The sequence below is a fragment of the Microcaecilia unicolor genome, chromosome 10, assembly GCF_901765095.1.
Source record: "Microcaecilia unicolor chromosome 10, aMicUni1.1, whole genome shotgun sequence".
Classification (NCBI taxonomy): Eukaryota; Metazoa; Chordata; class Amphibia; order Gymnophiona; family Siphonopidae; genus Microcaecilia; species Microcaecilia unicolor.
In genome coordinates, this window is record NC_044040.1 from 180964610 (window position 1) to 180984679 (window position 20070).

General features: G+C 41.2%; 1 protein-coding gene across 4 annotated transcripts in view; it reads right to left on the reverse strand.

The window, feature by feature from the left end:
• Positions 1-20070, reverse strand: part of ERICH6 (glutamate rich 6) — a 71626-nt gene that overhangs the window by 44924 nt on the left and 6632 nt on the right. For 3 of the 4 annotated variants that reach the window (XM_030216840.1, XM_030216838.1, XM_030216841.1), the window contains exons 2-6: positions 17620-17695; positions 10827-10939; positions 4122-4187; positions 3956-4014; positions 3747-3869 (exon numbers count right to left, since the gene is read on the reverse strand). In XM_030216840.1, coding sequence (XP_030072700.1) covers positions 3747-3869; positions 3956-4014; positions 4122-4187; positions 10827-10939; positions 17620-17695 — 437 coding nt within the window. The remainder of the gene's footprint in view (positions 1-3746; positions 3870-3955; positions 4015-4121; positions 4188-10826; positions 10940-17619; positions 17696-20070) is intronic. The other variant, XM_030216839.1, reaches the window with a different exon arrangement.

The window sequence follows — 20070 nt, forward strand, 5'->3', positions numbered from 1 at the left end:
TTTCTTCTGCAGCCTAAATATAAGCGTCCAAGAATTTTTTTTAGCTTGGACGCTTATATTTAGACACATGAAAATGTATGCTTTCACTGGGCGTTTTTAATTTTGAGCATGGATTCTTTAAATTTAGATGCAGGAAATAAGACACCAATGTGTGCTTTTGCTTGGGTCTACTGTTTCTCACGACCATGGTCTTCTTTCTGCCTCCAAAATCAATCAAAACTGGCAGATTTTGCAGAAAGAATCATAAAAGAAGTATGAGAATCATAGGAAATCTTCTTTTCCAACACCCTAATGCCTGCTCCGAGCTGGCACTATTTTTTGCAGTGGTAAGGCAGTTTTGTTTTGGGTGCTCTTTTCTGAGCACTAGGGAGGAATACGAAATGACTTCATCTACAAGAGTTTGACTACATTTGCATGCTATCTGCATTAGTGCATGGAACTCATTGTTTCCTGCGCTAGACCCCTCTAAACATTCTGTACAGGTAAATGCGAGCATTAGTATGGTGCTAATTGCCTCTAGTGCCTGATTTGCTTTTGAGCATCGGGGGCCTCAGAAAGATAGCTTCTGAAAATTGTTCTCATACGGGTTATTTTTATAATAGCATGTCTGAATGAAAAATTCAAAAAAATGTCTAAAGACCTATAAAATACACATTCATATACTAATCATATCATAAACCCATAAGGAGACAAGACCGTCAAAAAGAAAAGTATGTACCCTAGTTCATAAAATCATCCATGGCGATGCCCCAGCCTACATGTAAGACCTGATAGACCTACCACCCAGGAATGCTGAAAAATCATCCCGCACATTCCTTAATCTTCATTTCCCCAACTGTAAAGGTCTAAAATACAAATTAATGCATGCATCAACCTTTTCCTACATGAGCACGCAATTCTGGAACGCGTTGCCACGCAACCTAAAAGCAATCTATGAACTGACCAACTTCCGCAAACAACTGAAGACCCATCTCTTTGACAAGATATACCACAAAGATCAACACATGAGAAACTCCCCACACATATCCAGAAATGTTTAATAATGCCTTCTGTTATATTACTATCATGTATTCCATTACCATGTAACCCAAAATCCTTCTGTAATACCAAATGACTATTATCTTCTTATTTCCACTTTCGATGTATTGTAAGCCACATTGAGCCTACAAAGAGGTGGGAAAATGTGGGATACAAATGCAACAAATAAATAAATAAACCTTAATATTCCTATTGTTAATACTGGACTCTCAAGCTTGGAGGACCACTCAAGTACACAGACAACTTATGGTCTCATTGTTTATACCTGAGTGCTCTTCCAAGTTTGACAAGTCCAGTATAAACAATAGGAGTACTAAGGTTCTTTTTGACTGTCTTATCTCCTTATGAGTTTATGATATGATCATTATATGAATGTATATTTTATAAAGGCAAAATAGAAGCACATAAAAAAGCACACATGGACCTCCAGGAACAGGACAAGACTATATTGCAAAGACCCAACACAGGCTGTGTTTCGATGACTAAGCACCTGTGTCAGTCAGGTGTCTAACAAAATGCAGAAATAAAAATTACATATACAATCAAATATAAGATAAGATAAACATTTAACAACATAAATAAAAATATAAAATATAATGTATATGCAACAAATACAAACCTGATTAAAAAACCATATTAAATCAAGAAGAAGCATACTGTCATTAATTCCTACTTTGTCCATAGGTACAGTAAGGTTTTATTTGTTCCTGGAGGGCTCACAATAACATATAAAGGAATTAAGGTGGGATTTATACCTGGATCCTGTTGTTAAAAGTCCACCACACTGACTACTAGGCTGCCCCTCTGCTCTGCAGGGACATCTGTGTGGCCATTTTTGTACAAATGATGCCAGACAGATGTTTTTGTGCCTGCTTTCTTGGTGTTCATATTTTGGATGTTTCATTCGGCTGTTCATTTTGGACATTTTAGGTGCAAGAATGTTCTTCTTACACTTTTTCGAACAAGAAATCCCAACGTTTTTCCTGTTCAAAAATGGCCTTGATGGACTTAAAAATAAAACAACTTTATGAGCTGGATGTCCCAATTCTGATTTGGGCGCTCTTTCAAAAATGGCCCTCTATAAGTCTTTATAAAATAGGCAAAAAAAAGTGCCTTCCTGCCCTATTAACCTATTATAAAATTTACCCTCAAAATGGAAAAAGCCCATTAGTACATCTGGCCCAAAGCATAGCACATTAAGGGGTGTTTTACTAAGGTGCACTAACAGATTTAGTACATGCTAACAATTAACACGAGCTAAATGCCATGCAGTCATAGGAATATAATGGGCTGCGCAGAATTTTGTGCACGCTAATCATGAACATGTGCTAATTCTGTTAGCACAGCTTAGAAAAAGGACCCCTATATTTCTTCTTCTTGTTGAATTAACCTATTTTTGTCTATTTCTATAATTCATCAGACACTTTTTTATTCTTATGCTGTTTTTCTAGGTATCTGTTAGTTTGCCCAACTTACTATTATTTATCAATTCTATATATGAATGCTTTATGCCACTTCCAAATTGTTAATGAAACGCATCACTCCCTGGGACTAACCGTTGTGGAACCGAAAAGTTTAGATTTTCCCACAGGCACAATTTGTATGGGAACTGACAGTTATCAAAAAGAAGCCAATGGGTAACAAATAGCATTTCCTTAGAGGGTCAGCACATTAATGAATGATTTAGAAAAGATATTTTCTTTACATAGTGCTATCTTTGTAGATGAGGCCAAAATGAGTGGAATTGTAAACACACCAGAAAGTGGATATCAGATAGGAGAAGGCACACAATATTATACAAATTCATGAGTGGCTAAAGAGCACATTAAAAACAGAAAGCAGACACTGGAGGCATGGGCGTAGACTGGGGGGGGCGAGGGGGGGCAATGCCCCCCCAAACGACGACGAGGCGCCGCTGCCGCACCAGTAGTTAAAAAAAAAAAAAAACGAGCAAGCACGCGCTCCTCTCTGTCCGCTTGGCTTCCCTGCCCTCTCTGTCTGCGTCCCGCCTTCCTCTGACATCATTTCCTTTCGGGCGGGATGCACACAGAGAGGGCAGGGAAGCCAAGCGGACGGAGAGGAGCGTGTCCGTCTATCCCCCTCTCTTCCTCCCTCCCTCCGGCGCAGGCAGCAGTCTTTTTCAGCGTTCCTGGCAGCGGTAGCGATGTACACGCTGCCTTCGGCTCTGCCCCGAAGCCTTCTCTTCAAGTTCCTGTTCTACGCCTATGACTGGAGGTCCAAACAGTTCCTTTATTCTTACAGAACTGTTTGGACCTCCAGTGTCTGCTTTCTGTTTTTCTTGTGTCGCTGCTATACACTCTGCGCCTCTTTGCTATCCTAAACAGCACATTAATCAGAATGTGAGTACATATATTATGATGTCATACAGTTATATTTTCTTCTGCATTGTTGTTAAATCTTTTTTCAGATGATGGACAAGACACTATAAAATTACTGTGAAGCTCTAAGCAACTGAAGTGCCAATTTTCAAATCATAGGGCCCTGTTTACTAAGGTGTGCTAGTGTTTTTAGCACGTGCTAAAAATTAGCATGCGCTAACGCTAGAGACACCCCATATATTCCTATGGATGTCTCTAACATTAGCATGTGCTAATTTTAATGAGCGCTAAAAACACTAGTGCGTCTATAGCGCGGCTTATTAAACAGGGCCAATAGTTTGATTAAATGTTAATTAAGAAAAACAGTACCTGCAATTCTGGAAACATGCCCTTTTCTGATGATTCTGGTTTGTAAGCCAAAATAGTTGGTGGGCCAACACTAGGCAGGGTACGCAATGATTCTTCTAACAGCACTAAATATGCTGCAGTAAACTGTAAAGTGAGAAACACGAAAAGCAGTAAAACAACATTCAAAGTTAAACACAGAAAACTTAAATCACAAAAGATTTATGATGTACCTCTGTGTCAGACAGAATGCTGATGTCACTGAACCCTTGTGTCAAAGCAGAGTATATCTCTGTGGACAAACAATTGTTACAATAATACTGTAAAAAAAAACAATGACTAAAAACAAAATTGAATGCCATATATGGAAGCTCTTAACATTATTTTATAATAATTTACCTTTTTCAGAGGAACATGAAGAAGAGATACATTTTTCCGAACTTAAATGTCTAGATAAATCTTCACCTGAAATTAAACACAATTGTACTTTCTTGTGGTTGTAACTAGTTCAAAGCACCTGATGAACTTTGAAAAAAAAATATTTAGTTGGCAGTTAAAGCATACAAAATCGTGAAAGTTGTTTTGTTTTCAGTTTTTAATTTAATTCCCTAAAAGCTATTAGGGCTGGATTCAGTAAATGATACCCAAAAATCTGTGCCCCTCCAAAAAAAATCGGCACCAAGCATGATTTTATAAAGCGTACATGCATTTTATAGATTCATGCCTAGTGTTGATTCAACGCTGAACTTTTAGGTGCCTGACTTATGCCGCTGAAACCAGGTGAAAGTAAATGCTGGCACCCAACTTAGGTGTGCATAGGCCAAATTCTATAATTCTGTGCGTAACTTTTAGGAACGCCTCTGACACGCCCCCCTGGTCACACCCTTTTCAGTTACTGGTTATAAATGTTGGGTGTGAATCTTTATACAATAGAACACAGCACGATGCACTTCTAGTAGAAGCCAATTAACTGCAATAATTGGTTAGCACTCAATTAATGCAAGTTAAGGGCTCATTAATCAATTAAGTTGTGTACACATCTTGGATCCGCACCCAAATTTCAGTGACAATTTTTGGTGCAATATATAGAATCCGGGGGTTAATGTGTTAACACTCCTGGAAGCTGTATGGGCCTACTCCCACCCTTACAGGTTTGCAAACCACACTAATACATAAGGAATGCAATATCTACAAGCCCTTTCGTTAGGCAACAAAACATTTAACTAGCAGAAATTGTAGCTTTAAGAATGACTAAACCTGCCTGGGGGTATAAGTACACGTGTTGTTCAATGTGTGTATGTTTACCTGGAGAGTACAAAAGCAGTTCCAGTGTGTGTGGGGGTGGGGGGGAGGTGGGGGATGGATGGTAGGTAACAGAACTGTGGGTTTTGTGGAGTTAATTTTTCATTGGACAACAATCAATGCAAAATATACTAATATACTTTTACTTTGTTTATAATGCAAACCCTAAGGGTAAAAAGAACTTTTAGAGTTTCCACTCGAGTACACAATTTTATTTACCCCAACACATATAGCACAAACAGTTGAAAACTGCACATGAAGAAACTCTTTAAGACCAGATGCATGGCATAACATAGAACATACCATTTTAATTTTTAAAAAGTATACACTCTTCAGCAAATATATTCACTGAGGCAAGAAGAAAATGGGGCTCAGGGGTAAGACAAAGAAAAGAAACATGAATCAAGAAACAAAGACTGATATCAATTTAGTTGGTGGTGCTTCTACTTTCAGTCCAATTATAAATCTTGTTTGTGTTTAAAGGAAGCAATCTTCAAACTGCCCATCCAGATACAAGTACCTAATTTTCAAAGGCAAAACATACACATACAGCACATCCCTTTTTAAATCTGGATGGAATAATGATACAGGGATGGAACCAAGCTACTGGCACTAATGTTTAAAAAAGAGACAGAGCAATTCTATAAGCAATTCCTTTTAGGTGCCCCGATGCCACATGGTGAGAGCTTATTCTATAATAGGATCTGGGAGGCCTGGACTCCATTACAGAATATCACAGAGGACGACCAAAACTGAATCCGCAACCAAAATCCAGAGCTGTTTCAACTAGAACTGAAGCTGAAACCAAAAACGTTGTACCTGCCTCTGCTCCCTCCTCCACAGTGAAAGCCCCCCCAGCCCCCTCCCCCCCGCCAGATGATGTGCCTCCTCCCGCAGCCCTCCAGGCTAAATCTAAAACTGAAACCAAAATTCAGTCGGTCTCTAGAATACTAGTGTAACATGGCATTAGTACTCTTACATTTATGTGACCACAGTTACACTAGCCATAGATCTGGTGTAACTGCATTTGTGTAAATGCAACAGGGGGGGCATTAAGTGGGACCCCCACCCAAGTGAACATCCTCCTTTCATTTATTTGCGATGCCATTTATACGTGCCCTTACAGAATAGCCCTTAGTCTCTATGCTGCCACTTATGCACAAGTGCTAGAATTCTGTACATTTACATGCTCAAGTGACATATAAATGTAGTCACCCAGTTACGAAACTGCCCATTAAATGTTGTGTACTTTGATATTTGTAAAGCCTATGATACTGTTCTGAATATGAAGCTCATAAATAAACTGAGTAACCTGGAGGGGGAGTTCCTCGTGTTTGGTCCTGTGACCAGTTTTGTTCAATATTTTTGCGAATGATACTGCAGAAAGGTTAGTAGGGAATGTCTAGCTTTTATGCAATGATACCAAGATCTGAAACAGAATGGACCACCGTGAAAGAGCAGACTGAATGAGGAGAGATCTAAGCAGGCACTAGGTATGGTCAAGTGCTTGGCAGCTGCAGTTACGTTCAAAGCAAAATGCACAGAGGCATGAAATTGGAGTTTAAAAATCCAAAGAAGTCATATAGTTTGCTATTTATACATGTAATTTCTAATATTTTTAATGTTCATTTTATACTTTTGGCCTCTCCGACCAAAAACATGTTCCACTGTCCCTTCTCATCTCTTTAAGTAACCACTCAGAAAGTAGAATTTAAAAAAAGGGCAAATTAATGCACCTTCACTTTAGACCATGGGTTCCCAAACTTGTCCCAGGTGTCCCCCAGCCAGTCAAGGTTTCATTATATCTATACTGACCATGCATTGAACAACTTAGCAAGCAGTGTATGCAAATCTCCTTCATGTATATGCAAATATCCTGAAAATCTGACTGGTTGGGATCCCTTGGGACAAGTTTGGGAAATAATAATTTGGATGGCTTTGTTATATTTGAGATAATTGAAATATGAATGCAACATGCACAAGCTAAGGATGAAGCTACTGCTCACTAGTTCAAACTTGTGCTGATTCAGCCTCTTTCTGTGTTTGTTACTATGCATTTTTCTATGTAACTTACCCCCACCTCCTTTTACAAAGCTGAACAGCAATGCCAACACAGCCCATTCACTTTGAACGGGCTGTGCCTGCATTACCGCACCGGCAGCCACTAGCGCTGCTTTCTAAAAGGGGTGGGGGTAAGTTAGGTGTATTTTGCAAATGTACCAACAAGTACTCTTTGTATATGAAAGTACCACAAACTGTACTTTTAAATAAACTTGACAGTAATAGTCTAAGCAGAATCACACCCACTTTGAAAAGCATATGGGAAAAGGATGATGATCATGGCAGGATTGATGACAATGTGTGATTCTTGTTACATTTTTGTGATTTTAGCATGAATCCCCGAGTCAATTATACTTTTAGGGAGTAATTCTGTAAGTAGCTGCCTAGATTTAGGCAGCAAGTGGAGGAGTGGCCTAGTGGTTAGGGTGGTGGACTTTGGTCCTGGGGAACTGAGGAACTGAGTTCAATTCCCACTTCAGGCACAGGCAGCTCCTTGTGACTCTGGGCAAGTCACTTAACCCTCCATTGCCCCATGTAAGCCGCATTGAGCCTGCCATGAGTGGGAAAGCGCGGGGTACAAATGTAACAACAAACAAATAACAACAAACAAGTGCCTAGATTTAGGCAGCAAGAATGCACGCAAATGCCAGTAGTCTCTTATGGGCATATGTGAACACATACATGCAAACATGATCAGTTTCTGGCTAAGCTCTATTCTGTAAGCACCAATATTCATTGGCACATACTTGAAAGTGGGTATTCGCAAGGGTGAAGTTTGGTTGGAGGCACCTACTTTTCTTTATAGCATAGGCTCCAAATAGGCATGTTCTTGGCGTCTACAAATAGAATTCGGTGGCAATTCTATAACTGGGTGCCTCTGTTTAGGTGCCTGGATGCCACAAGATGACAGCCTATTCTATAATGGCATCTAGTTGCCCAGATTCCATTACAGAAAAATGGTGTAACCTGGTATAGGAATGTGTTACATTTACAAGCCCATAGTTACACAAGTCATAGACCTGGTGTAATTGCAATCACATAAATGTGGCAAGGATGTACACATGTAGGTGGCAGTCCCACCCATTACCTGGCCATGTGTACACGGTACACCTCACATTTACTTGCTACACCACTTACCCATGCCCTTACAGAATAACACTTGCCCACCAAATGACAGCAGCACACCTAAGTGTATATTTACACACATAAATACTAGTATTCTGTAATCTTGCACATGCAAGGGATATGTAAAATGCAGACACTAGCAATAGAACTGCCCTTCACATGTGCTTTTCTCTTGGTTACTACTTTTTTGCTCCTCTCTAGGGAATCTCAACCCTCTACAAAGCTGTTTGCACGTAGCCAGAATGCATAGCCCATTCTGAAGCAAGCATGTAGCAAGTGTCTGTAAGATATACTCTCGTTTCTACCTACCCTCCTCTCCTCTTTCCTCTACACATTGATTTGCTTACTTTATTATTTTTGTCTATTAGATTGTAAGCTCTTTAAGCAGGGACTTTCTTCTATGTTTGTGCAGCACTGCGTACGCTTTGTAGCGCTATATAATAGTAGTAGTAGAAGATATATTATTAGTACGTAAAGATGCACTGACTAGCTATCACTGAATCTTTAGCGATGCAACAGCTTACAAATGTCAAACTTTTGTTCATTACCATGTGTCCAATATATGTACACATATTTTTAATGAACCATATTTAAAATATCTGGGCAGCCCAGTTAGGGATTTCAGTTGTTCATCTTAAGCCATCTTAGCTCATCCACTGACAGGGCTGCCAAGAGATAAAGCTGGGCCCGGGGCAAACAATGCGCCTCCCCTGCCTGCTGCTGCCCTCCCCGCCTGCTCACTGCCACCATGGCACCATCCCCTCACTCGGTACAATATCCCTCCTCCTTGGCAGTGTTCCTGTGGGCTGCCAGCAGCATAAAAAAAGAAGCAGCTTACCTTTAGCTGGCCTCTGATGTGTTTCCTCTGTGGTGTCCTGCCTGTGCGGACACAGGAAGTTGTGTCAGAGGAGGAGGGACAAATCAGAGGGAACACATCCGAAGCCAGCAGGAGGGTGGGGAGGAGATAATGGCAAGAGAGATACTGAAAGGCCATGGGCACAGGGAGAATTTAATGCTGGTTTATGGCCCGGTTAGGCAAGGTTTATGGCTGGGGCCTCAAGCCCCCCTTGGAGGCTGGGCCTGGGGGAATTTTGCCCCCCCCCCCCCCCCCTCTCTTGGTGGCCCTGTCCACTAGCAGAAATTTTGAAGAAAGTTGTATTCCATGAATAAAAAAGGCAGTATGCAGCAAACATTATGGAGGAATGAATCCTCAAAGTATCTGGGGAAAAAGCCAGGTGATTACTGAAGAGAAATTGTATGAGACTGGTAGTTAAGTAGGTAGCCTGAAAACTACCCTCATAGAATAAGCTTTATGACCAACAATTTTTGGCTTTAAAAAAAAAAAACTTTTACATTAAGGGCCCTGTTTACTAAGGCGTGTTAGCGTTTTTAACACACCTACAATTAGCTTGCCCATTAACCGTGTAGGCACCTATAGGGATATTGTATGCACGTACACAGTTAACATGCATACATGGTTAACGTGCATTAAAGACGCTAATTAGCTTATAACACTGCTTAGTAAAGAGGCCCTAAGTATGTATTGAAATTATTTGTTCTTGAAAATATGTGACTACTCCCTGGTCAAAGATTTTATTCTTCTTTGTATTTTCTTTGAGCATTATATGAATATGCTCACATTTTGTATTTTAAACTATAGCAAAAAAAGGGTATACTCCTCTTGCTATATTAGTAAAACCATGATAAACATTTTCTGCTGTTGCTCCTTTCCTTTTCCAGTTGGTCCCTATTTTTATCTGTAGGCCCATTTCCTAGCCTTGTTGCTCTGTGTATATGTTGGACTGTGCCAGCCATTCTTTTCCTCATTTGCTCAGCATCTCTCCCCCCCCAATCTCCTAGACTTCCTTCTGCATTTCAATCTCTAAACCTTCCTTTCTTCAATTTGTCCCTCCCTTCTCCCCCATTTTCCTTTTCTCTGATCCCAGTTCTTCCTCACCAGTCAGTCATTTGCAGAGGAACACCATACCCACCTGCCTTACCAACAGCAACTCACTGCTTTGAGGATTGAGAAGAGCCAGTTGGAACTTCACACCTTGGTTGGCTGACAGAACTTTTCCCATTTACCTTTTTGGAGCCAAAACTGTTCTGCTTCAGTTGGCCAGCACGTGAAACTACCTTGGTGCCTTCTTTATTGGCCAATAGCTAGAGGGAATGCAAGCTGCCCCAGCATCTTTTTCTCTTGCTGCTTGACAGGAAGTAAGAGGTCTCTTGTACCAGCTGCTTTTTTTATTGGCTGACACATCAATACACAAAGTTACTTTTGTTTCACTCACTGAAGGGGAAGACAAGACAGTTGGCTGGTGTGCAGGTGAGGGGGGGGGGGGGGGGGGAATCAAGTGGTACCTAATGCTCCTGTTGTGGGATCAGTTTCCACAAGTCATCACCAGTCTTTACACTTGTAATCTATTCTGCAGGTGGTGCTGCAACAAGTGAGGCTCATTACAGTGTGTGTTAAATTTCTGGAGAAACTACTACTGCCATATTTTTATAAAATCCAGGTTTTCTTCTTTAAGCATCTAAACTATGTGCTGCCACAGTGAGATAAGTAATCTAATGATATATAGATGTCACATAAATATAACGATCACATCTTACCCATGCTTCTGTGGTAATGTTTAAGCCAGCTGGTGTCCGTCTGTGATGACACTGAAACTTTTGGAGCCATATTACCAGGGAATGTATCAAATATATTTGGAGATACGTAGCTGCTACAGTTGAAGTAAAAATACTATGAATCAGTAGTCTAGCGGTACACTTTAAACACAATTATATTTGTATTAAAACACTGCTTATGAATAATCTGAAGATGAGAAGCATATTCTTAAATTGCTTCCAGATGCCAGTACACTTTCTGCATAGAAGCATGTATTAAGTTGGTTGTGTGTTCATACTCTTTCTACCCAGGAAATCAAAAACATATAAAATTCTGATTACAGGGCTACATTACTGATTAAAAAACGTTCATTTACCGTCACTGCTCATCACTATAGTTGCCTTGAGTTTAGCCACCTATCTATTTCTCCAAACTGACTGTGTAATACCCATTTTGTTTCCATCTACATATCTGCATTTGGCTCGTCGGCTACATAGTAAACTGTATTGTAGGAAAAACATTAGCATCGTATCTACATTATTTGAATGTTCTAATGCGCGCTTATTAGGTGTTTCATTGGTATCATGCTGAGTAGAGGAGTAGCCTTAATGGCTACTGCAGCGGCATGAGAACCTGGAGACTGATTCCCACTGCAGCTCTTTGTGAATCTGGGCAAGTCATTTCATCCTCCAGATACAAAATAAGTACCCATATATAACATGTAACCAGCTTTGAATGTAACCACAGAAAGACAGGAAAGAGATGGCATTTGAATATTTCTGGGTTATTTCCAGTCCCCGAGACACCCCCAGACCAAATGGAGGTATCTCGAGCACAGGAAACTCCCTAAGGCTGCTTTTAATACATTCACCTCATATATCTGAACTCCTTACTTACCAGAGCTGGGTGCTAGCTCATAAGTAGCCAAGAACACATACTAAATATAGTTAAGAGTACAAGAAGGTATCTTTTATTTCTTAGGCATCAAGTATAATTACAATTAGCCATTAGTCTGCAGATTCAATTTACAGAACACCATGTGTCAGGAGAAATACCATTCAATTAGTTATCGGAATATAGTATCCCAGCTGCGAACAGGTGCTATCTGGGTCTCAGTCTTGTGTGATATACCTTACCACTCAAGGGTATTCAGGGGAAAGCAACTGGGTCATTTGCCAATTCTATTGCACTACATCGGTTTCCCCTGGAGAGAGAGCAGTGGCCGCCCCTCTCTAACTTGAAGCAGGAAGTACCCTAACTTTTATATGTTCATACAGGATATCGGTAATATGACAGTAAGCACATCTGATAGGATCTATGTTATGTCATGGTTAACACTGATTGGCTTATGCTAATGAGTAGCTTCAAATCTTAAACATGTTCTCATCTTTATCTTGCTTAACCACAAACCTTTGCAATTCCCTTGCACCTGGTCCACTAACAACAAACTTTTCCTTTCCCACCATGTTGCTAAACAATGTCACTCCGTCAGTTTGACCCCCACCCTTGTGATTTCCTGTTGCTCTCTGCAGTGCTCCAACACTGGAGGTCAAATCAGAGTTACACAGGCCTGCAAGCTTTTCTCTCATTTCGGAGCCTGAACCAAAGCTAGGTATGGGACCAAGGCTCATAGCTGTAGCACTATTATACACATTTGATATACTTTCTTAGTATCTCTATGTTATTTGATTGTTCTTCTATATTATGGTATTGTTTGTAATGCACTGATAGTTATCATATTTTTGTTAGATGATTGTTCTGCCGTGTTGTTAAATATGTATGTTTTTGATACTGTTTAATATTAGTCCTATTATTAGGTTTCAATTTGCTGTTTCCAAGTTTACCTCATTCATTGTATTTATGTTTATATGTGGAGGGGCATAATCAAACGGGACACCCAAGTTTTCCTGAGGGCGTCCTCATAGGACGTCCCTGCGAAAGATGGGCGTCCATCTTTCGTTTCGATAATATGGTTGGGGACACCCAAATCTCAACATTTAGGTCGACCTTAGAGATGGTCGTCCCCGATTTTCGGCGATAATGGAAACTGGGGACGCCCATCTCAAAACAACCAAATCCAACTCATTTGGTCGTGGGAGCAGCCAGCATTCGTAGTGCACTGGTCCCCCTGACATGCCAGGACACCAACCAGGCACCCTAGGGGGCACTGCAGTGGACTAACTGATGCACTAACTGAACAGAAAAAGCCCTTCTCTTACCGATCCCTTAGCGATTCGGAAAGGAACGGGCATGCATGAAGGAAATCGCATGCAAATGAGCTGCTCGCTGTTAGCTCATTTGCACACAATTTCCTTCCTAAGGAGGGGAAGCTAGTGCAGAGCAGCCATGCGTTATGCATGGCTGCTCTGCGCATGCCAAAGATGGCTTCATACACGCAGACAAGCTGCGTGTATAATAGCCGTCTACAACCTTAAATAAATTGCCGTCTACAACCTTAAAAATACACAAGTCCAGGTGAAAACTTCCAAGTGCTCGTCAGGGACATCTTTTTTTTTTTTTTTTGAGTATGGGTGAAGGACGTCCAAGTGTTAGGCGCCTTTGCTATGCCTCCGTCCCTGCGACAGGCAGTTGAGGACGTCCAAAATGTGGATGTTTCTGTGAGAAGGACGTCCATGCCTTTGCTATGCCTCCAACACCCCCTTTATTTATTTATCTGGATTTTGGTTCACAAGTAGCAGCAGTGGGATTTAAACTGGCCACCTCTGGATTGCAAGACCAGTACTCTAACCACTAGGCCACTCCTCCACTCCACTCCCTCGAAATTTGGCTGTCCCTGTGGGGGGGGGGGCAGTTCAGGACGTCCAAAATGTTTGAAAGAAGGACGTCCACGCCTTCGCTATGCCTCCGCTGATGCACACACACCTCCCCCCCCCACCCCTACATACTGCTGCGATGGACCTGAGTATGATATTGGAGGTTGGCAAAATAAGTTTTTAAAGTTGTTTTCTTCAAGGTGGGAGGGTGTTAGTCACCACTGGGGGAGTCAAGGGAGGTCATCCCCGATTCCCTCCGGTGGTCATCTGGTCAGTTCAGGCACCTTTTTGAGGCTTGGTCATAAGAAAAATTGGACCAAGTAAAGTCGTCCAAGTGCTCCTCAGGGACGCCCTTCTTTTTTCCATTATTGCTTGAGGACGCCCATGTGTTAGGCACGCCCCAGTCCTGCCTGCATTACGCCTCCAACACGCCCCCAGGAACTTTGGTCATCCCCGCGATGGGAAGCAGTTGGGGGTGCCCAAAATTGGCTTTCGATTATGCCGATTTGGGCGACCCTGAGAGAAGGATGCCCATCTCTCGATTTGTGTCGAAAGATGGGCGCCCTTCTCTTTTGAAAATAAGCCTGATAGTCATTTTACTATTGCTATTAACATTGTAAGTTTCATGTTAAACTGTACCTGCTGTACACTGCCTTGGGTGCATCTCTTCATAAAGGCAGCTAATAAATCCCAATAAATAAACATTGCTCTATACAAATGTCTGATTTGAGGTATTAGTTGTGGCTTCACTTTGTTCTGGCTCTCTGCCAGTCCTAGAAGCGGGATGGATAATAGTACCAAACAAGCTTTAATTTCTAGGGTTAGTGCCTTTTTTTGAAAGAATGGAAAGTCAAGAACTGTAGGCATAGTAAGATTAGAATTTATTTTAGTTATCATTTGGACAGAAGTTTAGCAAATCAACTTTTGTCCAAATGTCCTATAGTGCTTAACTTTCCCTGAAGAAGAGATTGAATGCACTATGCATTTATTACCATTGCCAGGATGGCAGAGAATATGCTGTTTAACCAATCTCAATGTGCTGCCCTTTGAGAGTAAAGTTAAGTGATGTTATAGGAACAAAAACTGTATGGGGAAGAGATAACATATAAGGAAAACATGAAATACATGAAACTTTGAACAATTCAATGAACTTAATTTTTGAGGGGACCCAGCAGTTTAGCCTTGCTTCTTTGAATTCTAGCTAGAAGTTAACTATGAGCCTTCACTTGCAGCTACCTGGGAAGATTTTTCCCCTTATTTTTGTATCCCTCCACAACTTAGTTAAACCCAGTCATCATCACAATGACATAGGCCAGGCATCAAGGTTCCTTCCAGAATGGACCTAAATCCAACCACTAGGTGTCACTGCTGCATGACAACAGGGTCTCTAAGCCTTCTCCCCCCACCCCCACCTATCTGCATAGAAAGAAGAAAAGTGACCTGGAACTCAAACACAAGTTTTCTGCATGACAGTGTGCAGCCTTGTCACCGAGTGACCTAGCTGGTCAACTGGCCCTTATTTTGATAAAAATAACTCCATTGGAATATTATTATTAGATTTGTGTATTGTATGCTATTATTGTATTTTCTTTGAAAATGTATTATTAAAAATATTCACCAAAACAAACCAAACCAAATAAAAGATGCATCTGAGGAAGGTGACACCAAACTTCTTTCAGATAGAGATAATCTTTATATAGGTGAATTGAAAACATAAGGTCTGAAAAGAGAACAAGTAGGACAATCAAGGGAGCTTCGATGGTGAAAAGAGAACATGAGACACTGTTCCTACAGTACATTCTGGTCTAAACCAAATGGATCTTATTCTTCAAGTTTAAAGGATTATATCTTTTGTCTTTCTAGGCTTAATATTCAAGGTTCAAAATGCATTGTATTTACTTTTCCTTGTAGACTGTTTTCCTTTCCAGATTGGGATCTTCTGGCGATTTCTGCTATTAGCTATATTTCAATTCTTTCTGGCCAAGCAACTCCTGAACTGTTTCCCCTGATTTCTATATTCTACTTGATTCTGTTTCAAGCACAGCCTCTGATTCTGTCCAACTGCATAACTATTGAGGGATTACTTCATGGCATGCAAAGCCATTCATTCCTATTGCTACCACAAACACAGAGTCCTTACATAATAAACACTATTTCTCAACTTTGATGACTTGCCTTTGTCCAGACACATTTACTATCAATCCACCTCTGATATTACACACAGTTGCTAATGCAGGGGCGGAATTTTTTATATAGAAAAGTTAGGTACCAGTCAAAATCCATAACAGCCAGAGGAAACATTCCTTATAGCTTTGGGTGGATTGACCTTTTTTTAAATCTCGTTATTTATACATTTGCCACTTTACTTTCTAGCCTGGGTGGTGGCCAGTACTACCTGACAGCCACTGCTATTTCACTTTCTGGCTCAGAAGACCACTGCTGCTCTTCTCAGGCCGTGATGCAACCACTTCAATCTACTGCTTATTCTGGTCCCTACCACTCCATTTTCTAGTGCAGACAGCTATTGTTAGTACTCCAAGTCTTTTCTCCAGGAGGAAGGTGCTAGATGACAAAATTCAGGTGCCAGGGAGACCTGTACCTGTTTTTTCTAGCCCTGTGCCTGTACATATACATCTCCTCCTGCACTATGCTATATGACATCACCTACAATGAATCACACCACCCATGGCTAGTGAAAAGTGAAATACTTGGCCTCCTGTCTCACTTTGAGGCCCTTTTACTAAGGTGCACTAAGCCCTAATGCAGGCTTTTGGCCCCTTTACTAAGCCGCGCTGTAGGTGCGCTAACTTTTTAATGCGCGCTAACGATAGAGACACCCATTATATTCCTATGGGTGTCTGTAGTGTTAGAACGCACTAATTTTTAGTGAGCGCTAAAAGGTTTGCACGCCTACAGTGCCCTTAGTGTGCCGAAAAAGGCTTATTATAGGATGCGCTAAAGCATCTTGCAGTAATCTTCCTACTTGCGCATAGTAATCATGTGTAAAATATTTTTTTGAGGAGGTGTGTCATGGGCAGACAGTGGGCATTAAACACTAACCAGCTAGTGGGTTCACATTACCGCACACTAACTAGTAAATGCTGGGTTAACGCAAGAGCACTCAGCTCCTCCTAAATAGGAGGCTGTCAAGTGCTCCCACATTATTTGAAGTTGCCACATGCCAATGACAACATTAGTGCATGACCTGCAAATAAAAACATAAAAGGGAAAAAAAATCCCTATTTTACCGCCATGGTAAAAATGGGCTTAGTGCACAGGAAAGCCCCTGTTAGGATGCGCCCAGCCCAGATTTTGCCACAACTTAGTAAAAGGGTCCCTTTATTCTTTTTCAAATAAGCATATTTTGGTCAAGAAAGGCATCATATTACCAAAATTCCACAAAGACCCAAGTAAGAGGTAAGGAATTTTATTATGCAGGTTCAAAGACTTTGTATTTCTGCTCAGTTCATTTATAGTTCAGTAAAACAGAAAGGGGTCCTTTTACTAAGGTGTGCCAAAACGTGGCCTATGCTGGTGTACACATGAAGGTCCATTTGTCAGTGCACCTTTTTTTTTTTTTTGGCCGAAAATGGATGTGCAGCAAAATGAAAATTGGCGTGCATCCATTTTGGGCCTGAGACCTTACTGCCACCCATTTACTTAGCGGTAAGGTCTCACGCGTTAACCGGGTGGTAATTGTCAGCGCACGTACAATGCCGATTACTGTCTGGTTAGCGCCGCGCACCGGAAAATAAAATATTTTTCCCGTCGCACATAGTGGACACGCATAAAAAATGAAATTACTGCCCGGGCCACGTGGTACCCAGGCGATAGTTCTGAACTGGCACACATTGGGCATGTGTAGGCACCTACGCAACTTAGTAAAAGGGCCCCAAACAGACTACATTTTGCAGATAAACATAACAATACAACTTTCTGGATTAGTCTGTATATTATGCTACAGTAACCAGCAAGGTTTGGGTACTATCATAATATTTAACATGTAATAATTTATACTTACAGACTTAATGTATCTAAAGTCCTAGATGATGTTTCATCTCTTGTATCAAGCATTGTGGGCAAAAGTTTGGTATCTACTGAAAATAGAAATAAAATGTTACATTGTCCTATGCAGCAGCAAAATTATTTTAATCTACAGACTAAAATGTATACAGATTGTTCATCAAACCAAATTAAAGCAGCACTTGGAAACAAACAGTACTCTAAAATATACACCATGAAGTATCCTTAAAAAAAGTAAGATAATTTCCTAGGCCAATCTAGTAGCTCAGTGGCATATACTGGGTTTCATTCTCAAACTTGGCTATTGCTCCTAGAAAAGGCTGGAAAAAGGGGTGTTGCAGAGACAGCCTTCATGGTCCCTGAGAAGGAAAGCATACCAGCCATCATTCAACATGACACCTACTGGATGAACTAGTATACATGTACCAGATTCCAAAGGGAATTATGGGTTATAATGCCCAACCAGGGACCAGCAATGCAATGGTTGGTCAAGGGAAGGTTATAGAAATAAGGAAATACTCTTGGTAGTCATCATAACATTGTCCAACAGAAGCCAGTTCTTTTTGATCAGGGAAACCCAAGAAGATACTATTGGCTACCAAGCATACATATTTGAAGTAACTTTATAAAGTCATTTTTGTGTGTATATGCTAATATATGTGTGCATAATGGCTCTTATAAAATTACTCCATGCATAAAAGTATGGGCTGAAGATAAGGGAGAGAAGAAGATGTGAACTAGGAAGCGGGGGCGAAAAAGGAGAGGATGATGCTGTGGAGACTGGGGGAAGAGAGAAAAAGATTGGGATGGATGCTGCTGCTGTTATGCAAGTAGGGCCATCCCAAAGGCTGTGCGCAAAGGACGGGGGGTGCAAAATTTGTCCTCCATCCATTGTCTCCCCTATGGTGGCCAAGGAACAGTGGGTGGGGTGGAGGCATGTAGCACAGGGCATGATTCTGATGCAGGATGCTCTTATATGTAAGTATGCTGGGAGAGGATAGGAAAAAGAAAGTAGGAAATGTTGTATCACAGTTGCTGGGTGTATGATGTAAAAAGGGGGCAGGAAAGGCAGAATATTTGCCTAGGGTTGCCTAATATCCTTACATAAGGCCCGGTTACCAAACTTAAAAAAAAATGCCAAAGTTTTACTTCATATGGAAGTATTTCTTTAAAATATGCAAATGTCAGATGAACAAAGTCATAGAGTTGCAAGAAACCAAGAGATTTACAGCAATAAATAAAAATAAACTGCACATTGCACCTAGAGACCACCATTCATCTTACTTGACTAGTTCAGGAACTGAAAGGGAACATCATGTGGGAGTAAAAGGAAGAAAGTTTAACATAGCATTCGTAAACCAACATAGGATCATAGGCTTTGTGGTGGCTCTGCCCCTTGCAGACATGGGCAGCAGATGGGGGAGGTGAGGCCTCATTTGCATAAATCATTAAAGCATGCCACCTGCAGTCAATGAATGGTAGGGCTGGGCTGGCCTGGCTTGCAGAGCTCTTCCTTGGTAAAAGAAAGTCCTGTGTGACCAATGAGAGGATGTGACCATTACAGGGCTTCTGAGCACAAACAAGCCACCTCGGAGTTCCTGTACTGATCTTTCTTATTAGTAACATAGTCATAGTAGATGACGGCAGAAAAAGACCTGCACGGTCCATCTAGTCTGCCCAACAAGATAAACTCATATGTGCTACTTCTTGTGTATACCTTACCTTGATTTGTATCTGCCATTTTCAGGACACAGACCGTAGAAGTCTTGCCCAGAACTAGCCCCACCACCCAAACACCAGCCCCGCCTCCCAATCTCGGCTAAGCTTCTGAGGATCCATTCCTTCTGCACAGGATTCCTTTATGTTTATCCCACGCATGCTTGAATTCCGCTACCGTTTTCATCTCCACCACCTCCCGCGAGAGGGCATTCCAAGTATCTACCACTCTCTCCGTGAAAGGTTTATATTGAGGAATATCTACTGACAGTAGCCTGGAACTAGCTTGTGCTTCTTTACACTTCATGTTAGTGCTGGACCTAAGCAGCAACTAGGGACTCCATGCAGCTGCTTCTAACTGTAACCCTGTGAGCTACCCTGTACCACCAAAAACTGGCTCACTGAACGGACAGACATCCAGAGACTGAGATAAACTGATAACAGTTATGTAGATTAGTAGACCATTTTCATTTCTCACTACTAAAGTTTGCTTACTTATGCAATTTCATGAATAATGTATTTGCCCCCTTCCCCACACTTAAAATTTTGGGATTGTACACAACTGTCTAGCTTGCTTAGGGTTTTTGTTTTTTTTTTTCAAACTGGTCCTCTGCAGAGAGACACACAGTAAGTCCCAACTTAATTCTTGAAAGCGATATGTGGTGCCTTCTAATATTATACGTTGGGAAGCTCGCCAGGTGCCCTTGGCCTGGATTGGCCACTGTCTTGGACA